The sequence below is a fragment of the Copadichromis virginalis genome, linkage group LG9, assembly GCF_057382275.1.
Source record: "Copadichromis virginalis isolate Kocher_CV1m ecotype Utaka linkage group LG9, C_Virginalis_male_GT1.1, whole genome shotgun sequence".
NCBI lineage: Eukaryota > Metazoa > Chordata > Actinopteri > Cichliformes > Cichlidae > Copadichromis > Copadichromis virginalis.
The window spans coordinates 31,936,383-31,958,299 of NC_140626.1; the positions used below are offsets into that span (position 1 = coordinate 31,936,383).

The following is a 21,917-nucleotide window of genomic DNA, read 5'->3' on the forward strand; positions in this document are numbered from 1 at the left end:
ACTCACGGTACGTTACGAAAGCTCACTCATACCTTTCCTCATGTGACAAATTCAAAAAGATGCTGAAACCTTTAGAACATCATAAACTACACATTGTTGTACTCTTTTAGGATGGAACAGCTTTCAGATTTGTTTACTCTTAAAGAATAAAAGATGTTTTTAAGAATTTTGCATTCAAGAGGAGAATGTTTAAATAAGTCATGTAAATGAGAATTACAAAGTTGGTGGCTGCAGTATAAACAAATTGGTGTATCTCAAAAATAAAACTATGAAGACACTCAAAATTAATTTCGTCTGGTTGGAAGCACACAAACTGTTTTATGCAACTTTTTTACATTTACAATTTTGAGGGAGGAACCTCTGAAATTTCTTTAACTAGAAATGTGTGTAAAAATACCACTTTTGCAATTTATGTAGTTACTGTTGACTTAATGCATACATATGATTAAAATGTGAGATATAAGGGTTGTATTGATGTATAGCAACTTGAAATGCTCCCAGAAATGGAAGTACAACATGTAAAAATATAAAGATAAGCTCAGGCAGACTTGGTTCTGTGGTAGGTCTATAAGGTTAAACTGCTTCCTCACATCTGCTTCATGAATATGAAGGGTTGTAGTGGGAGATGGTGGTGTGAAATCCTCATAGCTGTGGAGTGAGGAGGGGGCTCCTGTGGGTGAAGTCTTTGATGGTGGTGATGGCTCTGTGCTGGTGGGAGTGGGGAGGTGGGGGGATGATGTCTCTATTGTTGGGGAAGATGGAGATGTCAAGGCTGCTTGATGTCTCATCAAACCGGCAGTAAAAGTCGTTGAGGGCTTTGGCCAACAGTAAGTCGTCAATGGAGTGGGGCTGTGTGCTTATATCCTTACTCTCATTTCCCTTAGCGTATCTGTAACATGCAACTTCTGTCGGTGCTGTGCTACTGGAAACTGAATTTCCCGGAGGAACCGACCCGAGGCATTAATAAAGTTCCATCCATCCATCGGACATTTGCACACATGCTTAAGAATTGCATTGACCCCATTTCCTCCAAAGTAAAATTCTAGCTACACATGCCCATGAAAATTTCTCCCACTGAAATAAGAGCCAGCACTGTTTTGCAGTATGTTTTAGATTACAATGTTTTGAGTTTGTCATACATATTTACTGCCCAGTTTAAAGCATTTCTGAATATTGAGTCTTTTTTGTGGTGAATTGTTTGTACCAAAATAATTGATTCTGTTCATCTGGACATGGCGTTTTCAGTGTTGCAAGTGACTTCTTCAAACTCAGCTGACTGCAGGTTTCCCAAACCTAGTAAACACTACATTTGCATAATGACGAAAACAGCCCACTGAATGAACAATGAGCTGTAAGATAAGTTTCTTCATCATTAATATGCAAATCATGACCATTGATCAACAGCCACAGATCAAATTCCATGAGTACCATTCACAGAGAGTTGGGGAATGGCTGCAATCCCAGCTTTGTAAGATGGTGAAAGATGTACCCTCAGGGTTAGTGGCTCCAGATTGGATCATGGAGGTAGTGGACCCCCTGCCCTGCAATAACACATACAAAACCCAACAATCCCTTTGGTGACAGTGGGAAGGAAAATCTCCCTTTTAATAGGAAGAAACCTCCGGCAGAACCAGGCTCAGGGAGGGGCAGCCATCTGCCACAGGCGGTTGGGGTGAGAGAAGGAAGACAGGAGAAAAGACATGCTGTGGAAGACAGAGATTAATAACAAGTATGATTCAATGCAGAGAGCTCTATATAGTGAGTGAGAAAGCTGACTGAGGAAGAAATACTGAATACATCATGGGAATCCCCCAGCAGCCTACACCCATTACAGCATTAAAAAGGGAGAATTCAGGGTCACCTGATGTAGCCCTAACTATATATTTTAGTAAAAGGGAAAGTTTGAAGCCTAATCTTAAAAGTAGAGATCGTGTCTGCCTCACCAATCCCAACTGGAAGCTGGTTCCACAGAAGAGGGGCCTGAAAACTCAAAGCTCTGCCTCTCACTCTACTTTTAAATATTCTAGGAACAACAACTAATCCCTGTCAGTACTCTTGCTGCAGCATTTTGGATTACCTGCAGGCTTCTCTGGGAGTTTTTAGGACATCCTGATAATAGCAAATTACAGTAGTCCAGTCTAGAAATAATAAATGCATGGAGTAGTTTTTGAGTGTCACTCTGACAGGATATAGGACAGTATCTGGTTCGATACCATATTTCTAGGTATTGTAGGCCAAGTATAATCAGCAGCAGGAAGTTAGAGGTCACCCAGGTCTTTATATGCGTGTTATCTGGCTTCATTCCATTATTGTAAATTTAAATGTTATTATCAAACGATCAGACAAGAGAGGGTTTACAGAAAACAGTGTTAAATGTTCAGTTTCTATGTCATATGTTAAAACAAGTTCTAGAGTGTGATTAACGTGATGGGTGGGTTACTTTACATTCGAGATCAACAAAAGTGGACAAGAAAAGATTGAGACCCATCAGTCCAGGCAACTTTTTTCAATCTCTGCAACTTTCAGATTTTAGGGGCAGAATTTGTCTTAAACAAAATAAAGCATGGATCCATCCTGCTGCTGGTGTAATAGCGTGGAGATGTTTGGTTGGCACAATTTGGGTCCCTTAGTACCAACTGACATCATTTACAGACCACAGCCTACCTGAGTCTCAGTCCAATAGAGCACCTTTGGGATGTGGTGAAATAAGATTCACATCATGGACGTCCAGCTGAAAAATCAGCTGTCATGTCAATATAGACCAACAACTTCAGAGAGGCAGTGCCAACAAAGGAAACTCTGATAAGCTGAGCAAATCAAACCACAACTTTAAAAGATAATTTTCCAAAATTAATCTTTTTATATCTCTGTCAGGGGTAGACATTTGTTCAAAACACAAGTAAGAGAAATGAGACAACTTCAGACCGACTTAGAGTGTAATTAGAAAACGTGCGCACGGGTGAATGTCTCTCTGAGAAGACACACACTCCGAGCACAGGCTCGCTTGCTTTATTTATAAGGCAAAAATGGGTTACATAGTACTTCCTCTTTTAACAGATGTTGACGAGAGGTTAAACATTAAATCAGCTTATCTGATCTTTCACACACTGGGATAAAAATACAGAAGTATATCATGCTTTATCTGACATCACAGACACTAAAGGAAAGAATGCATCATTATATCATGCTGTCAAACATCTCAAACACTTAGGTAAGGAATGCATCAGTTTTCCTTTAACAATAAACTTGGTTAGGTGATTCTTCAACAATAGGCTTGGTTATGTGAAAATATATGAACACACAAAATATAAGGCATACTTGGTTAGAATATAAGGCTCACTTGGTTAGAATATAAGGCCTACTTGATTATATTGTATTATAGAGATTTGGTTATAATGTATAATGTAGAAAATCTTCTAACAATCTCAAACACAAATCAGAATTTTTGATACCTACAGCAACTTTGTTAAAATACAAAAGATTTTAAAGATCTTATTTTTTCATGAATTTCAGGTCACTGAGAACATTTGTCACATCAGTTTTTGGTTTGACATACAGGAAATGACATCATGGATCAAACTCTTTGTCAGTAAATTATTTCTTTATTTAACATGTAAAATTTTGGTTTAACTGTTGAAGGATTTCATAAACACAAAAAACCTGAACACAAAAAAAAACAAAAACAAAAAAAAACACCCAACAAAAACACATGGATCAAAATACATTCAATAAAAACATAATAAGAGGAAACAGATTTTTTGATTCAACTGCTGGAACAAAGCTAACCACTCAACACCAACACTACAGTAGAACAGTTTAGAAAGCTTAAAATGTAACGAGAGGCACATTTTCATTCATAGCTGCCTCATCAGATCTTTACAGGAGATTCCATCTGAACTCTGTGGAGCCTGATCTCAAGGGCTTTGAGTCTGACCCTGAAACCAAACGAGGATCTTTCTGTCTCTGCAGATTCACCGTGATGAGAGTGATTTCAGTCCTGCATGATCACGCTGATGTTTGCACAGAGCAGACAATGTGGTGAATATTTTGGCACATTGGTAACAGTGAAAGAGTTTATTAGTAACGTGGGATCGTTTGTGTGTGGAGTATGAACTGAAATTCTTGAAGCTCTTGTCACACTGGTCACAGTTGTAGTTTCCTTCCATGTGTGTCCGTTCATGCCTGTTACAATCACCTGATTGTGGAAAGCTTTTGTCACAGTGTCTGCACTTGTATGGTTTCTCTCCTGTGTGGACGCGTTTGTGTGTTTTAAGCTCACCTCTAGTGGTGAAGGATGACCCACACTGATCACAGAGATGCTTTTTGACCCCACTGTGAAAGAGTTCGTGTCGTTTTAAGTCACGTTTTGTGGTGAAGCCTTTCCCACATTCTTTGCAGTAGTTCATTTTGTCTCCAGTGTGTCTACGTTGATGTAGTTTTAGGGTGTTTGAATGACTGAAAGTTTTTCCACAAAGGTCACAACGAAAGTCTTTCCCACCACCACAGTGACGACAGGGTTGAGAATTGGATCCATCTGTGTCGCTCTGCTTCTAAACAAAGACACAAAGACAGTGTAAGTCAGTCCTTCAACATTTTCATCCTGAACGTCGCCTGAAATAAAGAGCATCTCTGCAGACGGCCAATTACATTTTACTCCTTCAGTTAACAGTTTACTGGGCTATACAAACACACACTGTGGTACCACACCCTTGTGAGCATCAGTTGAACAGTATTGTACCTAACCAGATTCTTACTCTCGGTGGCATTACCTTGGCCTCCAGTAACACTGTGGGGAACTTTGGACTCATTTTGGACCAGGACAAATTCTGTCGCCTCTTTGGTGACATCTGCTGTTCAAAATATGTAGAGCAGCTTGAATCTACAAATTATGAAGCGTTTCCTTGTAATTACCCACACTGCAGAGCTCAGTCCCGTCGACTGAGTTTCTTAGAGTGGGCAATTATAAGGAAACACTTCAGTAACTTCCAGTAACGCTGTGAGGAACCTTGGAGTCATTTTGACCAGGATATGTCCTTCAATGCACATTAAGCAATTCATTATTATCAAGAAGTCCTAAAAACTCACTGAAAAGCCTTCAGTTAATCCGAAATGCTGCAGCAAGAGTCCTGACAGGGACTAGAAAGAGAGAGCAGATTTCTCCTTCATTGGCTTCCTGTTTAATCCAGAATTGAATTCAAAATCCGGTCTTGAATAATCAGGCCCAATCTTATTTTAATGACCTTGTAGTACCATATCACCCTGTTAGAGCACTTTGCTCTCGCACTGCAGCCTTACTTGTTGTTCCTACAGTATTTAAAAGTAGAATGGGAGGCAGATCGTTCGGTTTCAGGCCCCTCTTCTGTGGAACCAGCTTCCAGTTTGGATTCAGGAGACAGACACAGTGTCTACTTTCAAGATTAGGCTTCAAACTTTCCTTTTTGCTAAAGCATATAGTTAGGGCTGGACCAGGTGACCCTGAATTTACAGTCATGTTTTCATTTTTACATACTGTATTAACACAACTGATCTAAAGGTCAGACAAAAAACATAAGATCAGAGTAGAAAAAGTTATATTTTTTACTGTAACAACCACAAACATGTTTAATGAATCATATTTCATAACTTTAAATGCAAATATAAATTGTCAATTTTAAAATCCTATGCACAAGTTTTGCAAACAACAAAGTTATTTGCATCCATTTACCTTTTATCCTGATTTTTTAAATAACCACTTCAAACTATTTAAGAACAATCAGCTGTTCTTCAATAAGATGCCACACAAATTATTTGTGCCACTCCAAAAATTTCTGTCCACGATAAAGGAAACATCACAGCCTGATACCTGCAGGTCTGACAGCAGCAGCTGTATCACTCCTGTTTCTACCTGGAGACAGCAGTCGCCTCATTGTTCTGACACACAACACAAAACTATCCACAACACTACACATTAACTACACACTCCAAACACGCTAAACATCCATCCATCCATCTCTCTCTCTCTCTCTCTAAAAACGCCGGATACATATTGTTTATCGTGACTCTGCTTGCTTTGTCTTTAAGTGGTCATGTGATTTGCTTACCACGACTACTTTATTCTTCCTCAGTCAAACAGCAGCACTCATGCGATTGTTTTTCCCCCTTAGCTCCAGGTGTTGTGCTAGAAAGTGATCGTGATTACCGTCCACGGGAGCGCACGCAGCTGCTTAAAGCTGTAGCTTCCAGATTACTTACATAGTCAGCTACTTCCGTTACTTGTAACGCCGTTATTCCCATCACTGATTAAAAGGGAGTTTTTCCTTCCCACAGTCGTCAAAGTGCTTGCACATAGAGGGTCATATGATTGTTGGGCTTTTCTCTGTATGTATTATTGTAGGGCAGGGGTCGGCAACCGTAGGCACGTGTGCCACAGTTGGCACGGGAAGGGTTAACTGATGGCACGACCAATGCTGGACTGGCCATCGGGCATTTGCTCGGTGGCCCGGTGACTTTTTTCCCTTTGTAACGGTATAAACAATGAAAGGTGGTGGATTGGCCAGATGCTGTAAAAATAACTCAGTTGTTTGGTGGTGGCTGTGGCGGAGCTTCCTCAGATTCAGTAAAATTAGCAAGTGGTGGAGGCCAGCGGGTGGATGAGGGAAAGGGGAGGCAGGAGGAGGAGAGACCCGAGGCGGCCGCCGGTCCGAGTGTCAGGTGAACTGAACTTCAGGTAAGAAGTTATGACCTGCAGTCTATCTTGGTCAGATATAAACCAAGTTTAGGTGGAGTTTATTTTCGTTGTGCTGACTTTTTACCGTCAGTTACAATAACTTGTACTGCGTGCTAGCTAGCATGACGGAGTTTATATACTGCTGGGTGGGTGCTTTGATGTTAGTGATACCATAGTGAACTGTATTTTATTCATAAGGTTAGTTAGTAGAGTTGCCTGTAAAAAGACGGAATCGTCCCTCATTCAGAGAAATTATTACGCATTTCGTATTAAGGTGAAAAGGAACAGAGTTTGTCCCGAACTTCAGCTAGAATGAAAAAAAGACAAAGATTGATTTATTCTGTCTTTACGCTGCACAGCTGCCTCTTCTTCTCTCATTCTCCCCCCTGCCTCTCCTGTTGCTACTTCAATCATGAAACTGATCAATGATCAGCTGATTGGCTTTCCTCTCTTGTTTGTTTATCGCCCACTTTGCGCCAGAGAGGGGAAACCAGCGGATGTCGCGCTAAACAACAGCAGCGCGTTTAAGCTTGATCAGCTGTTGTTAGAATTTATTTAATATTCCTTTCTAATATCAGCTGAGGTTTGCTGGAGCCACAGCTGTAAAACTGCTGGTCATGATGTCGGTTTGGATATGTGGTGAGAGGGAAACATGAAGATGAAACCAGGAGATGTCCTTACTGAATCATCAGAGCTGAACAGGTGATGGAGAAACAGGTTTACCTTTTAGGTGACATGAATGAGTTGAAGTTATGAACTGTTTCTGAGAGACAAATAACACCAGGATCCTTTTCTAAGTAACTGACAGCTGGTAACTGTGCAGGGTCCACCTTACAATATAAAGAACCTTCAGGGAACTACTGCTGTGATTTGGCGCTATATAAATAAAACTGAATTGAATACCACGAAACTACATGAATTTTAAATAACACCATCATATCACTTTTCAGCACTTTCAGTTTAGTTTTTTAGGATCATTTACACAAAAATGATAACTGAATTGAAAATCTGAATAATCACACAACACCGTCTCTCCATTCTGTAGAACTCTGCTTATTAAATTGTGTTAGCAACATGCTAACACGGTTTAATGAGCAGAGTTGTTCCAAACAGTCAGGCTAAAATGACACGATAAAAATATAAAAACATACCTCACAGTAACTGCACTTATAGAGTCGCTTTCTGGTGTGGATCTGTTGGTGTTGTCTCAGGTAATGTGGAGATTTAAAAGTATTCTCACACAGGTCACATTTATAAGGTAGTTCCTCAGAGTGGGTAAACATGTGGCGTTTTAATAGTGTGTGTTTAGCAAACTCTTTGCCACACTGTTCACAGCTGTACACATCATGTCTGGTGTGAATGCGTAGGTGTGTATTTAGGCTCTGTTTCAGGCTGAAAGATTTTCCACAAATGTCACAGCTGTATGTTTTAATTCCAGAGTGGGTAACTAGATGATTCTGTAAGTTACTACGCTGAGTAAAAGCTCTGCCACACTGATCACAGCTGTACGCTTTAACTCCACTGTGGATGAGTTGGTGTTTTTTTAGAGCATTCTTCCGAGAAAAAGTGTGTCCACACTCGTCACAGCTGAACGGTCTCTCTCCAGTGTGGATGACCTGATGGTTTTGTAGTGAAGCCTTCCTAAGAAAATCCTTCCCACACTCGTCACAGCTGTACGCTTTAACTCCACTGTGGACGAGTTGGTGTTTTTTTAGACTACCCTTCCAGGAAAAACTCTTTCCACACTCGTCACAGCTGTATGCTTTAACTCCACTATGGATGAGCTGGTGTGCTTTTAAGCTTCCAGACTGGGTAAAAGACTTTCCACAGTCATCACAGCTGTATTTCTTCTCTCCCTTTCTTCTGTGAGGTTTGTCGGCCTCCTGAGAGCACTGACTTCTCGCTCCATGTTGGTCCTGCAGTGACAGAGATACAAACACAGGCAGTGAGTGAAATTTAGGGCTGGGCATCATCACTGATTTCGATTCGGGGAAATCTTGCCTCAGACAATCAGAAATATTAGAATTCTGATCACTATGTACTTATCCATATTTTATATTTCTAAAATGAAAGCTGACATGTGTGAGACTTCATCAGAGGTGTAAGCATCACAGCAGATGCCTTTGTGTCAAAGTAACTGAGGATAAAACAGAAAAACATGAAGGAGAATTTTCTGGCCTGGGTTTAAAAATATTCTGCAGTGTATCAAACACGAAAGAAAACCATTAATCAACATATGCACATTACCTGATGCTGCTGAAGTGAAGCAGAGCAAAATTACAGACGTTTTATGACAGACACATCTAAACGTTTTGCATAATTTTAAAAAGTTTACATTTGTTCTGTATTGAACAGCAGAAATTAGGCTTTGTTGCTGGGAGTGAAAAAACAAAAAACAGCACCCGACAGAGCTGTAAACAATGGAGAGAGAGAATTCTGCTGGTTTAATTAATTTTATTTTGGAGAGAGACACAACCTGCAGCTTCAGAATCTAGCGCCGAAAAAGACGTAAACACAAAGAGCGGACCGGCAAACGCATCAGAATCAGCGAGCTGCCGGCTTTCTCACCCGACGTCGAGTCCATGTCATGTACCTGCTCTCATTTGCTGTTTTAGCTGTTTTGTGAAATTTTCTGAGGTTTAACTTGAGATTCTGGCGTTTTGGGCAAAATTAATTTATATTTAAAAATCCATTCAGGATTTTAATGAATTGATATCATGTTATCCAAGCTACAATCAATTTTAATCGATAATCAAAACCCAGTGAAATGCAGTCGTGGAACAAACTGTCATTACTTGAAGCTTTTCAACAGTCCTCTTTGGTGACATCTGCTGGTCAAAATATGAAGAGCAGCTTGAATCTACAAATTACAGTGGGGCAAAAAAGTATTTAGTCAGCCACCGATTGTGCAAGTTCCCCCACTTAAAATGATGACAGAGGTCAGTAATTTCCACCAGAGGTACACTTCAACTGTGAGAGACAGAATGTGAAAAAAAAAATCCATGAATTCACATGGTAGGATTTGTAAACAATTTATTCGTAAATTAGGGTGGAAAATAAGTATTTGGTCACCTCAAACAAGGAAAATCTCTGGCTCTCACAGACCTGTAACATCTTCTGTAAGAAGCTTTTCTGTCCCCCACTCGTTACCTGTATGAATGGCACCTGTTTGAACTCATCATCTGTATAAAAGACACCTGTCCACAGCCTCAAACAGTCAGACTCCAAACTCCGCCATGGCCAAGACCAAAGAGCTTTCGAAGGACACCAGGAAAAGTATTGTAGACCTGCACCAGACTGGGAAGAGTGAATCTACAATAGACAAGCAGCTTGGTGTGAAAAAATCAACTGTGGGAGTAATCATCAGAAAATGGAAGACATACAAGACCACTGATAATCTCCCTCGATCTAGGGCTCCACGCAAGATCTCATCCCGTGGGGTCAAAATGATCATGAGAACGGTGAGCAAAGATCCCAGAACCACACGGGGGGACCTGGTGAATGACCTGCAGAGAGCTGGGACCAAAGTAACAAAGGTCACCATCAGTAACACACTACAACGGCAGGGAATCAAATCCCGCAGTGCCAGACGTGTTCCGCTGCTGAAGCCAGTGCATGTCCAGGCCCGTCTGAAGTTTGCCAGAGAGCACATGGATGATACAGCAGAGGATTGGGAGAATGTCATGTGGTCAGATGAAACCAAAGTAGAACTTTTTGGTATAAACTCAACTCGTCGTGTTTGGAGGACGAAGAATACTGAGTTGCATCCCGAGAACACCATACCTACTGTGAAGCATGGGGGTGGAAACATCATGCTATGGGGCTGTTTTTCTGCCAAGGGGACAGGACGACTGATCCGTGTTAAGGACAGAATGAATGGGGCCATGTATCGTGAGATTTTGAGCCAAAACCTCCTTCCATCAGTGAGAACTTTGAAGATGAAACGAGGCTGGGTCTTCCAACATGACAATGATCCAAAACACACCGCCCGGGCAACAAAGGAGTGGCTCCGTAAGAAGCATTTGAAAGTCCTGGAGTGGCCTAGCCAGTCTCCAGACCTCAACCCCATAGAAAATCTATGGCGGGAGTTGAAAGTCCGTGTTGCTCGGCGACAGCCCCAAAACATCACTGCTCTCGAGAAGATCTGCATGGAGGAATGGGCCAAAATACCAGCTACTGTGTGTGCAAACCTGGTAAAGACCTATAGTAAACGTTTGACCTCTGTTATTGCCAACAAAGGTTATGTTACAAAGTATTGAGTTGTATTTTTGTTATTGACCAAATACTTATTTTCCACCCTGATTTACGAATAAATTCTTTACAAATCCTACCATGTGGATTCATGGATTTTTTTTTCACATTCTGTCTCTCACAGTTGAAGTGTACCTCTGGTGCAAATTACTGACCTCTGTCATCATTTTCAGTGGGGGAACTTGCACAATCGGTGGCTGACTAAATACTTTTTTGCCCCACTGTATAATGAAGCGCTTCATTATGTTTAGTATCATGTGACAGTTCTGTCTGATATCAGGCTACTGTTGTGTTGCTTTGCACATGTATTTTCTGTGTGATTGAAAAGGTTTTGAAATTTCATTAATAAATAATTTTGATGAATATCCTTATTTAAACATGTGCTGTGGTGTGGTTTCTCTTTGCTTGTGACTTCTTGATGTTTGTAAACATAATAGATATAAAATAAAAACATAGTACATAATAAAATACAACACAGTCATATAACAGGTTGGGAGGATGAGAGTTTTAGACGTGACTGATTATTTGGTGAAACTGTGATATTTTCCTCACCTCCTGTGTTGAGCTCATTGTTTCCTCTGTAGTGACTCAGCTGAGTCCAGATGGCTGAAAATGTTCCTCTGCTGCTCCGTCAGACTCTTCTCCTCCTGCTGATCAGCTGGGACACAAAACAGATCTTTGTTAGGCTCCACACTGCACTGAAGAGTCAAAGTGTCTCATATGTTCATCTGACAACACAAAGTACAAATTTCACTCTGATTGCTTGTAGAAATCTTGTGAGACGTGTTGTGCTGCAAAGTGAGGAAACTCTCTCACTCACTTATACTTCAGGAGGAACTTTGTGACATTGGCTCTAATATTCTAAGCAGCCCTTTACTATGACAGGGCCAGAAAGTCCTATTTGAAGGTTTGGGAGAAGGACCGTGTTAAAGGTGGATTGGGGTTTATACAGTTTATACACTTTGTTATGATACAGGTAAGGCTGTAAGAGCCTGAGAAGGTGTCCTGAATTGTCCTGAATTGCTCTCTTCAGTTGGGTGTCTTCCCTGCTGCCTTTAAAACGGCGGTGGTGAGGCCCCTTCTGAAGAAGAGCAATTTGGATTGTAATGATTTTAATAACTACAGACCTGTATCCAACTTACCATTTTTAAGTAAAGTCTTAGAAAAACTTGTTTTTACTCAGATTACTGATTTTCTCAATGATAGACAGATCCTGGAGATATTCCAGTCTGGATTTAGGGTGAACCACAGCACAGAGACGGCTCTCCTAAAGGTTTTAAATGATCTTAGATGTAACTGGGACTCCCAAAAGCTCTCAGTCCTGGTGCTACTGGATCTAAGCGCAGCCTTTGATACAGTAGACCACGCTATTCTTTTAAACAGACTGAAACACATGGTGGGCCTCTCTGGTGCTGTACACAGCTGGTTCACTTCCTATCTCTCTGACAGAACTTTTATGGTGAGTATGGATACATGCTCCTCTAAGATCCATAAAATGACATGTGGTGTGCCTCAAGGGTCGGTTCTAGGCCCTGTACTTTTTAATTTGTATATGCTCCCTCTCGGCGGTGTCATCAGGAGGCATGGAGTGAACTTCCACAGTTACGCTGATGACACGCAGCTGTACATCTCCGTGTCTCCTGATGACACCAGACAAATGGATGCCCTCTTTAACTGTATCTTGGATATAAGATCTTGGATGGCAGAAAACTTTTTACAACTTAACCAGGACAAAACTGAAGTTTTAATTGTCGGTCCTGAGGCTCAGAGAGAGAAACTCTTGTCTAAATTAGAGGCATTTTCACTATGTCCTTCGCTACAAGTGAAAAACCTGGGTGTTATTTTTGACTCTGAGCTTGGTTTTATCCCACATATTAAACATGTAACTAAAATTGGATTTTATCATCTAAAAAAATATAGCCAGAGTCCGCCCTATTCTCTCTCGGGCAAACACGGAGATGCTGATGCATGCTTTTATTACCAGTCGCATTGATTACTGTAATGCCCTGCTCTCTGGTCTTCCTAAGAAGAATATTTCAACTTTACAACTCTTGCAAAACTCGGCAGCTCGTGTGCTGACGAAGACCAGAGGGCGGGCCCACATTACACCGGTTTTAGAATCGCTGCACTGGCTCCCCGTGTGTTTCAGGATCGATTTTAAAGTTCTTTTATTGGTTTTTAAATGTCTTAATGGTCTTGGGCCTTCCTAGCTCTCAGATCTGCTTTTACCATACGAACCCTCGCGGACCCTGAGGTCCTCTGGTACTGGCCTTTTGATTGTCCCTAAAGTCAGGACACATACTCACGGAGAGGCAGCGTTTCAGTGGTATGGTCCTCGTCTGTGGAACAGCCTGCCGGAGGAGCTCAGGGCCGCAGAGAACGTACATGTTTTTAAGAACAGGCTCAAGACCACCTTTTTAATTTAGCTTTTACTTAGCGTTTATTTATTTTATGCTTATTTATTCTATCCTGTTATTCTATTATTAATTTAGGATTTACCTAATATTTGTTTGATTTTATTCTTATTCATTTTTTAATCTTCTTATTCTATTTATATTTATATTTATATTGTATCCTGTTCTTATTTATTTTATCATTTTACCCTATATATATTGTATTGCGTCATATCTCCAGTGTTTCCTCGGAGGGCGCTCTCTGCACCGGGGCTGTTATTGACCGTGGCTGCTGGGTCTCTGGGGTCCTCTCAGCCTGGCTGGGGGGCTCCTTTGCCTCCCTCCTGCTGTGTGCCCAGCCTGGAGGCTGCGGTCTGTGACCGGCTCCCGGTGCAGACGGCTCCCTGTTATAGTGTTTCCTCACTTGGCTCATGCGAGCCCAGCCCAATTTTTACTCTTTAAGTGTGCGCGTGTGTGTATGTGTGTGTGGGTGGGGGGATATATGTGTATTGAGAGTGTGGGGAGTGAGTTGGAGGGTGGGGTGGGCTGCTTTTAACTATGTAAAGCACTTTGTGCTACATTTTCTCTGTATGAAAAGTGCTTTATAAATAAAGATTGATTGATTGATTGATTGAATGAACCTCTAAAACCAGTTTTCAGCTAACGACTCTGCTTCAGTCTGGAAAACAGCAACTACAAGTTTAAAGACTCCATAAACAATTCACACCCAGCAACAGCCTGAACAGCTCCTCCTGTGGTTTCCACAAACAGGGACAGACATGTTACTCCCCCACCCCACACTTTCAACTCCTTCAGGCCCCCAGTCCCACCACCTCCACCATGTAAACAGACTCTTTAACATACAGACCCCAACAAAGCAGCTGAACCAGACTCAGTGTCTCCATCATAAACCATACAGTTGGTTTACACAGCTTTGTGTATGTATGTGTAATGTATATATAGACACGTGTGTGTGTGTGTGTGTGTGTGTGTGTGTGTGTGTGTGTGTTTGTTTGTTTTACATTGCTGTGCTTGAGAGCCTCCATCTACCGGAACCAAATTCCTTGTATGTGTCTGCACTTATACTTGGCCAAGAAACACGATTCTGATTCTGATGTTCATCTGACAACACAAAGTACAAATTTCACTCTGATTGGTTGTAGAAATCTTGCGAGACTGGACATGGAGAAGCTGCATTCAGCTTTTATGCTCCATATATCTGGAACAAACTCCCAGAAAGCCTCAGAGCAGCTGAAACACTCAGTTTATTTAAATCCAGGTTGCAGACTCACCTGTTCTCAGCTGCATTTGAATAAAGCACCAAATCTGCACGGTTTTACTTTTAAGCTTAAATTTCAAAATCTACATTTTAACTACTGATTTTATGTACTGCCCCCCCCCCCTTTTTAAATCATGCTTTTTATTTTTTTGTTTTTTAATGTCTCTGAAAAGCACTTTGAATCAACTTGCTGTTGAATTGTGCTATATAATGAATGAATGAAACAGCCTTTATTTTGCAGGTTGCCCTGCAGCGAGATGCCCAGGAGAATTTTCAGGCTGCCCTAACACTCTAAATAAACTTGCCTTGCCTATAGAAAGAAAACTGAACAGAACATCTGAATTCACTTGATGCTAAACATTCATTTCATAGAATAGTTTTTGTTAACATCTTCCTGTGCATCACTTTACAGCAGCCAGACTCGTTAAAATGAGACTTTGTAGGAGTTCACTTCCTCTCATGTGTTCATTAGGGGTGGGTTTTTATAATCGATTCATCGATTAAAATTGATTCTGGCTTGGATAACGTAAAATCGATTCATTAAAATCCTGAATCGATTTTTTTAATATAAATTTATTTTGCCCGAAATGCCAGAATCTCAGGTGACATCTCACAAAATTTCAAGAACCACCAAACAGCTAAGACAGTAAATGAGAGCAGGAACACAGATTCTGCACATAGACTTAAACACACAGCGCGACCCGCGGATCAGAATCAGTTAGATGTCGCCTTTCTCACGGTCGGGGCTGAAAGCCGACAGCTCGCTGATTCTGATCTGTCGGCGGGTCCGCGCTTTGTGTTCACGCCCTTTATGAGCCGATTCTAAAGCTGTTAGTTTGATGTCTCTCCAAACAATATTGACCGAACCAGCAGCAAAAGAAGATCCAAACGCTTCACATAAACATCGTCATGAATTCACTCTGACTTTTACTGTTTTGCTTCCACCGCGATGCGCAGCTCTCTCTCTCTCTCTCTGTACTTCAAGAACAGTTTCCCTTTCTTCATTATTCGCTTGCTTGTTACGCACAAGTCTACCGCTGTTTACAGGCTGTCGGCCGCTGTTTTTTTCCCCTTTTACATTCTTCCGAAAAGAAAACCTCATTTCTGCTGTTCAATACTGAACAAATTTAAACTTTTTAAAATTATTCAAAATGCAAAACGCTTAGCCGTGTCTCTAATAAAACCGCTGTAACGTCAGAGGTGATGTTCATATGTTGATTAATGGTTTTCTTTCGTTTTTGATGTACTGCAGAATATTTTTATAAAATCCCAGGCCAGGAAAATCACCTTCATGTTTTTCTGTGTTTTATCTTCAGCTACTTTGACACAAAGGCATCTGCTGTGACGCTCACACCTTTGAAAAAGTCTTGCGTGTGTCAGCTTCCTTTTTATTGATACAAAAATATGTAAATGTACTGATCTGAATTATAATATTTCTGACTGTCAAAATTTCCCAGATTTAAATCGAATCGAATTAAATCGAATCGTGGATCGAATCGATTCGGGACCTTGTGAATCGGAATTGAATCGATTCTAGAAATCAGTGACGATACCCAGCCCTAGTGTTCATCCACAGCAGCTGGACATTAAAGTTTATTGTGACCCCGATACTGCAGCAGATCGCTCTGATTTCCTGTTATCACTTCAAATAGAAATGAGGCTGTAGAATGTCAAACTCTGGCCCGCGCGCCAAATTTGGCCCGCAGCCCAATAGAGATTGAAAATGTGACGTCATTCAGGGGTAAAACCGCAAAGAATTCTGGGAACTCATGGCAAGAGGTACAAGCGCACGCAGGCTTTCAATTGAAATCAGTTATACAGCGATAAAAAGAAACACAAAAAATGGCAAGAAGCTGTTGTATTATTAAATGCAATAGCCGGTCCCATGACAGCCACGGAAAGCCGACGGGTAAAGAGATCGGTTGTTATCGGATTACGTCGTTGAAGAGAAATTGTTCGAGCCATGTTTCCGAAGTAACAAAGAGGCGACTGGATTGCAGCCATTCAAAGACCAAATATAACGTCCCAGAACACTCCAGCTCACAGGTTAGTCTGCTCCAAGCATTTCCACAAAGGTCAGTCTTCTGTTGTAGTTAATGCGTCATTTTTCATAACATAATTGGTGATATAGGCTACAAGCAAGTCTGGCGCTGAACAGAAATTGTCGCGCTATGCTCCTTTATTTATTGTGCATAAATAGTGAATTGTCCTGACACAATATTGTGTTTCGCTTCTGTTATTACCATGGTACATTGACAGAAACATGTACTTTTATTCACAGGATAAAACAGTTGTTTTGTATCACTAATTGCCCGGTACGATTACAGCATACAATATTATTGTCACTGCTACATTTCTGTGATGCTACCAGAAATTATTTCCACTACTAATTAATTACCGTTGAGCTCAAAGGTCCTATTTATAAACGGTTAATGAATGTGTATTTATGAAGACAATTTGTGAGACTGGTAAACTTATGATATGTACGATGGTCTTTACTTTCTACACGGTGCATTTCAAGGTCCTGTACCCATCTGTCGGTAAACTGTAGCTGGGCTTGTTGCAGTGACCTGAAGTTACTAAACTTCACGAGTGTATGCACTCATTCCAAGAAGCGTATAATTATAAATATGAGCAGTGATGCTCAGTGATGACACGACGAATCCTACTTCCGGGTCTAAAGTAGTCTGCGTTTAATATGGCTTTTGTGTTGTTAACATGTTTAATGTTATGTATTTTCTTCTATTTGATCTCAAAAAGCTCCTAAAACAGTCAGTGATCACTGTTGACCTCCCTCGGCTTTTATTACCGCTAATCATTTATTTAAGCTCAGTTTTTAAAACCTTAGGCTGTAACTACAGCCCAGCCCATGCATATGAATGACTAACCTCGTATTGTGGATGGATTATCTCAGTTGTTCTCCTGGCTGAAGTTTGGTCCTTTTACAGCATCCTGCCATGCGATTACATTTGTTCCTGACCACCGAGAACACTCACGTTAACTTTTATCGATTGGAAAAAAAGTTAGCTTGTTTATATTATGCTAACATAGCTGTGTCGCTAGCGGTCACGTAGCACATCATTATATACAAGCTAGCCCAACTTCAGTAACCCTACAAACGTCACTGCTGTTTAGTTTTCGGTCTTCATTTATGCTGGAAGTGATAACAGAGCTGTACGTTTTAATTTCTCAGATTTATATCTAATTTAGTTCTGAGCTCAGATAAAATAATTATTGTGGGTGATTTTAACATCCATGTAGATGCTAAAAATGACAGCCTCAACATGGCATTTAATCTGTTATTAGACTCAATTGGTTTCTCTCAAAATGTAAAAGAACCCACCCACCACTTTAATCACACTCTAGATCTTGTTTTAACATATGGCATAGAAACTGAACATTTAACAGTGTTTCCTGAAAACCCTCTCCTGTCTGATCATTTCCTGATAACATTTACATTTACAATAAGTGATTACACAGCGGTGAAGAGTAGACTTTATCAAAGTAGATGTCTTTCTGAAAGCACTGTAACTAAGTTTAAGAATATAATCCACCCACTGTTATCATCTTCAATGCCCTGTACCAACACAGAGCAGAGCAGCTATCTGAACGCTACCCCAACAGAGGTCGATTATCTTGTTAATAATTTCACCTCCTCACTACGTACGACTCTGGATACTGTAGCTCCTGTGAAAACTAAGGTCTCTAATCAGAAGTACCTGACTCCGTGGTATAATTCTCAAACACGTACCCTAAAGCAGATGACTCGTAATCTGGAGAGGAAATGGCGTGTCACAAATCTAGAGGATCATCATTTAGCCTGGAGAAATAGTTTGCTGCTTTATAAGAAAGCCCTCCGCAAAGCCAGAACATCTTACTATTCATCACTGATTGAAGAAAATAAGAACAACCCCAGGTTTCTCTTCAGCACTGTAGCCAGGCTGACAAAAAGTCAGAGCTCTTTTGAGCCAACCATCCCTTTAACGTTAACTAGTAATGACTTCATGAACTTCTTCACAAATAAAATTTTTATCGTTAGAGAAAAAATTACCAATAATCATCCCACAGATGTAATATTATCTACAGCTACTCTTAGTATCATTGATGTTAAGTTAATGCTTTATTGGCCATATGCAGGTTGCCCCGCAGAGGAATAGGACCCCCCCCCCGACTTACACACACAACAAAGACATCACATGGGAATACAGTCGGAGATCGGCAGCGTTGCAGAGAATAACACAGAAAAATTACACAACAATGGGAAAAGTACAAGAGGAAAAAAAGAGACCTCTTCTCACGCTGGGCACTGTTAGATTATAATATTATTTTATGCCATGTTATACCCCTAATTAAAGATTGTGAATTATTATGTAGTTTTAGTTTGCATTATTCTCCTGAATTAGAAGAAGCTGATAACTATTGCATTAGTTAAACTGATTTGCATTAAATTAGACTGCTGATTTATTGTGGATGAATGATATTGTTTTATGATGTTACAAGAAAATACTGTTTGCAGAAAGTCATCGCCTTATTTGTCTGATTAGAAGAGAACGGAACATGCTAGAGTTTTCTGCCCCATCTCAGCAGGAGCAGATAAACGGGAAGCCAAGGTCGTAGCTTAGGCGCCATGTGAGAGAAAGAATGTGAATGTTTAGGCTTTTATGATAAGGTGGGAGAACCAGAGGCTATAAGAGTTTGAGCAATGCTCCACCATTTTGAGATCTGAGGCTGTCTGCATACAGTGTCCATCTCCCACGCGTGTGATCATTAAAATCATCGTTTGACTTAACCCGGCCGGACCAGTGTTGTTATTTTGGTTTTTTCTCTTGTCTCCATCCCCAATTTTGAACTGGTAACAGCACCTATGGGAGGACAGCATGAGAACAGGAAACAAAAAAACTCCTCTACACAGAGAGCACATTAATGTCCACATCACAACATTAGAGCACGTGACAAGCCACAGGGGTTGGATAGGGGGGTGGGGGGTAATCCGAAGGAACACAGCAGTCGTCCTACACAGCGCTACCATTTCAGCGCGGCACGCAGACCCGCAGTCTTCCCCCGCAGGAAACAAGCATCGAAGGCGTTTGGAAAGGGAGGGGGATGAGTGCGTGCTTATCAGTGTAAGTGTGTCCAGAGTTCAGCTGAGACAGTGTCCTTTGCTCTATCAGGCTAAGTAAACAGTGACACTGACACTGGTCTCTCGATCTCCCGTTGGAGATAACTTTTTTGTTAAGTTAAGGCCTGATCCTTCTGAAATTCATAGCCAGTGCTCGGAAAAAGCACAGTGTATCCAGGAAACACACTATATGCTGCAATAAATGCAGTGCCCAAGTGTCCCCTCGCCTAACTTTTGTGCCAGTACGCCTAAATTTTTCAAGTTAGGCGTACCGGTGCGCCCATGTCAAAAAGTTAGTCTAGAGTAGTGATGGGACGTTCTGTATCGAGGCTTCGGAGCGTGTGTCGAGTAATGGAGGGGGCGTTTCTGCGAAGCGCGTATCGAGGCTTGCTTCATTTATGGGAGGAGCTGAAAATGATGACGTCCGAAGCCTCGCTGCCCGGCTGTACCACGTGACTGGTTCATGAAGTGGTTCGAACTTTGCCGCGAGATATGACAGCGATATAAAGCCCTCAGACTTCATTCAAAAATGTGGGTGTTTGATGGAGAGTTGCGGTTAGTGAGAGTTTGGAGACCGTTTGGAGGTTTATGAGAGTGAGGAGAGAAAGTCAGGAGAGAATGGAGCCAGCTAAGAAGAGGAGGATGTCCTCCCCTGTGTGGGAACATTTTGATCTTATTCCTCCCAACAAGGTATGTAAATTTCTACAGAAGATGTATTTTCATGATACTGATGGTGCAATACAATTTATGTTAAGCTGTCTTGACTTTTGTACAAGGTGAAGTGTTTGCTATGTGCCAGGGAGCTGGGATATAACAGCAACACCTCATCCATGCTTAGGCACTACAGAGCTTTGCCTGAGAATAAGGGGGACACCGATTGTGGAGCAAGACCAGGTGAGCCATCAAATGCAATGATAATATAGGATGCAGTAATGTTACTAAATGATATAACAATATTATACAACTGTTATAAGTTACGTGTGTGATATTTATATTTGTGCTTTATCTTTATTGTCTTTCCTCAGGAGAACAATCTCAAATAGATGAAGACCTGGTCAGCATGGTGATTGAGGACTCCCAGCCATTTAGCATTGTGGAGGACAAAGGATTCAAAAGATTTGTTAAATCATTAAATCCTAGATATGTTCTCCCCACTAAAAAGGTCATAAAAGCAGTGAAAATTTAGTTTTTACAGAATAAAATGTGAACAGGCAGCTGTCCATACCTCAACGTTACAAAAGCACAACCACTGTCCACACCCCAACCACACCTCACCTCACAGTAAATGATCGTTTCCATTTCAAGCATTTCCAAATAATCATTTCCCATACTGCCACTATAAATATACACAGTATACTGCCATCACTACAATATACATGTTTTACACACTCCTTTTGTTGTTGACATTTACAGGCTGTGTGCAAAATGCCACACTCTTCAAATTCATGCCAGCTATTATTTTTACGTCCAGTAGGTGTCCTGCTAGAGCAAATGAAGCTTCATGAAGCTTCGTGTTGGGGTGAACCAATTGGATGAAAAGCTTCAGTGCTTCATGGGGCTTCATCTGCCCATCACTAGTGCTTACCTTTAGATGAGCCCACAAACCGAGAGAAACTCCGTGATGAAGCTTTGGCTACGTCCACACGTACACGGGTATTTTGAAAACGGAGATTTCAAAATAGTCAAAACGGACTTTTCGAAAGTATCCACCCTGGCAGGCGTTTTTCAGTGACCGAAAACGCCGTTTACGTGTGGACGAAAGGTGCAAACGCATAGAAAAACCTGCGTTTTCAAAAATACCCAGGAAACAGATGAGGGAAACGTTTGTAGTGATGGTCCGCTTGAAGCTGAAGTTCCGGTGCGTGTGTCAAAAAATCAACACACTGCTTCAGAAGCTCCGTGTCGAAGCTTGATTCGTTTGGCCAAAGTCACGTGATCAGTGACGTCCGAAGCTTTGTTTAGAACGTGACTACTTCGGGGTCTCATTCAATGGTTTATAAGGAAGTGAATAATTCGCAGGATTTGTGGTGTTTTGATGGTGACAGGTAGCAAACCACTGATATTTCTACTGAGAGACATGGAGCCAGCGAGGAGGAGAGGAGGTTCTGTTGTGTGGGAGTATTTTGAGTAGATTTTGGTCATTCGGGTGGGTTTTCCAGCTTTGTGTTC

General features: G+C 41.1%; 1 protein-coding gene and 1 long non-coding RNA gene across 2 annotated transcripts; one reads left to right on the forward strand and one right to left on the reverse strand.

The window, feature by feature from the left end:
• Nucleotides 1-3,898: 3,898 nt before the first annotated feature.
• Nucleotides 3,899-21,633, reverse strand: LOC146702251 (uncharacterized). Its single transcript, XM_085468972.1, has 4 exons — nt 21,334-21,633; nt 11,510-11,615; nt 7,858-8,622; nt 3,899-4,550 (listed from the first exon to the last, which is right to left on the reverse strand). Exons 2-4 carry the CDS (start codon nt 11,525-11,527, stop codon nt 3,972-3,974), a joined length of 1,362 nt encoding a protein of 453 aa, XP_085325098.1. The 5' UTR covers nt 11,528-11,615; nt 21,334-21,633; the 3' UTR covers nt 3,899-3,971.
• Nucleotides 20,073-20,956, forward strand: LOC146702252 (uncharacterized). Its single transcript, XR_014922325.1, has 3 exons — nt 20,073-20,438; nt 20,525-20,642; nt 20,774-20,956. It is a non-coding gene; the product is annotated as an uncharacterized LOC146702252 (long non-coding RNA).
• Nucleotides 21,634-21,917: the final 284 nt, after the last annotated feature.

Excerpts from the sequence above, each read along its gene's own strand:
- LOC146702251 (XM_085468972.1), bottom strand. Across the intron at positions 4,551-7,857 it reads ATAAGTGCAGTTACTGTGAG|AAGCAGAGCGACACAGATGG; the intron begins GTATGTTTTTAT and ends GTCTTTGTTTAG.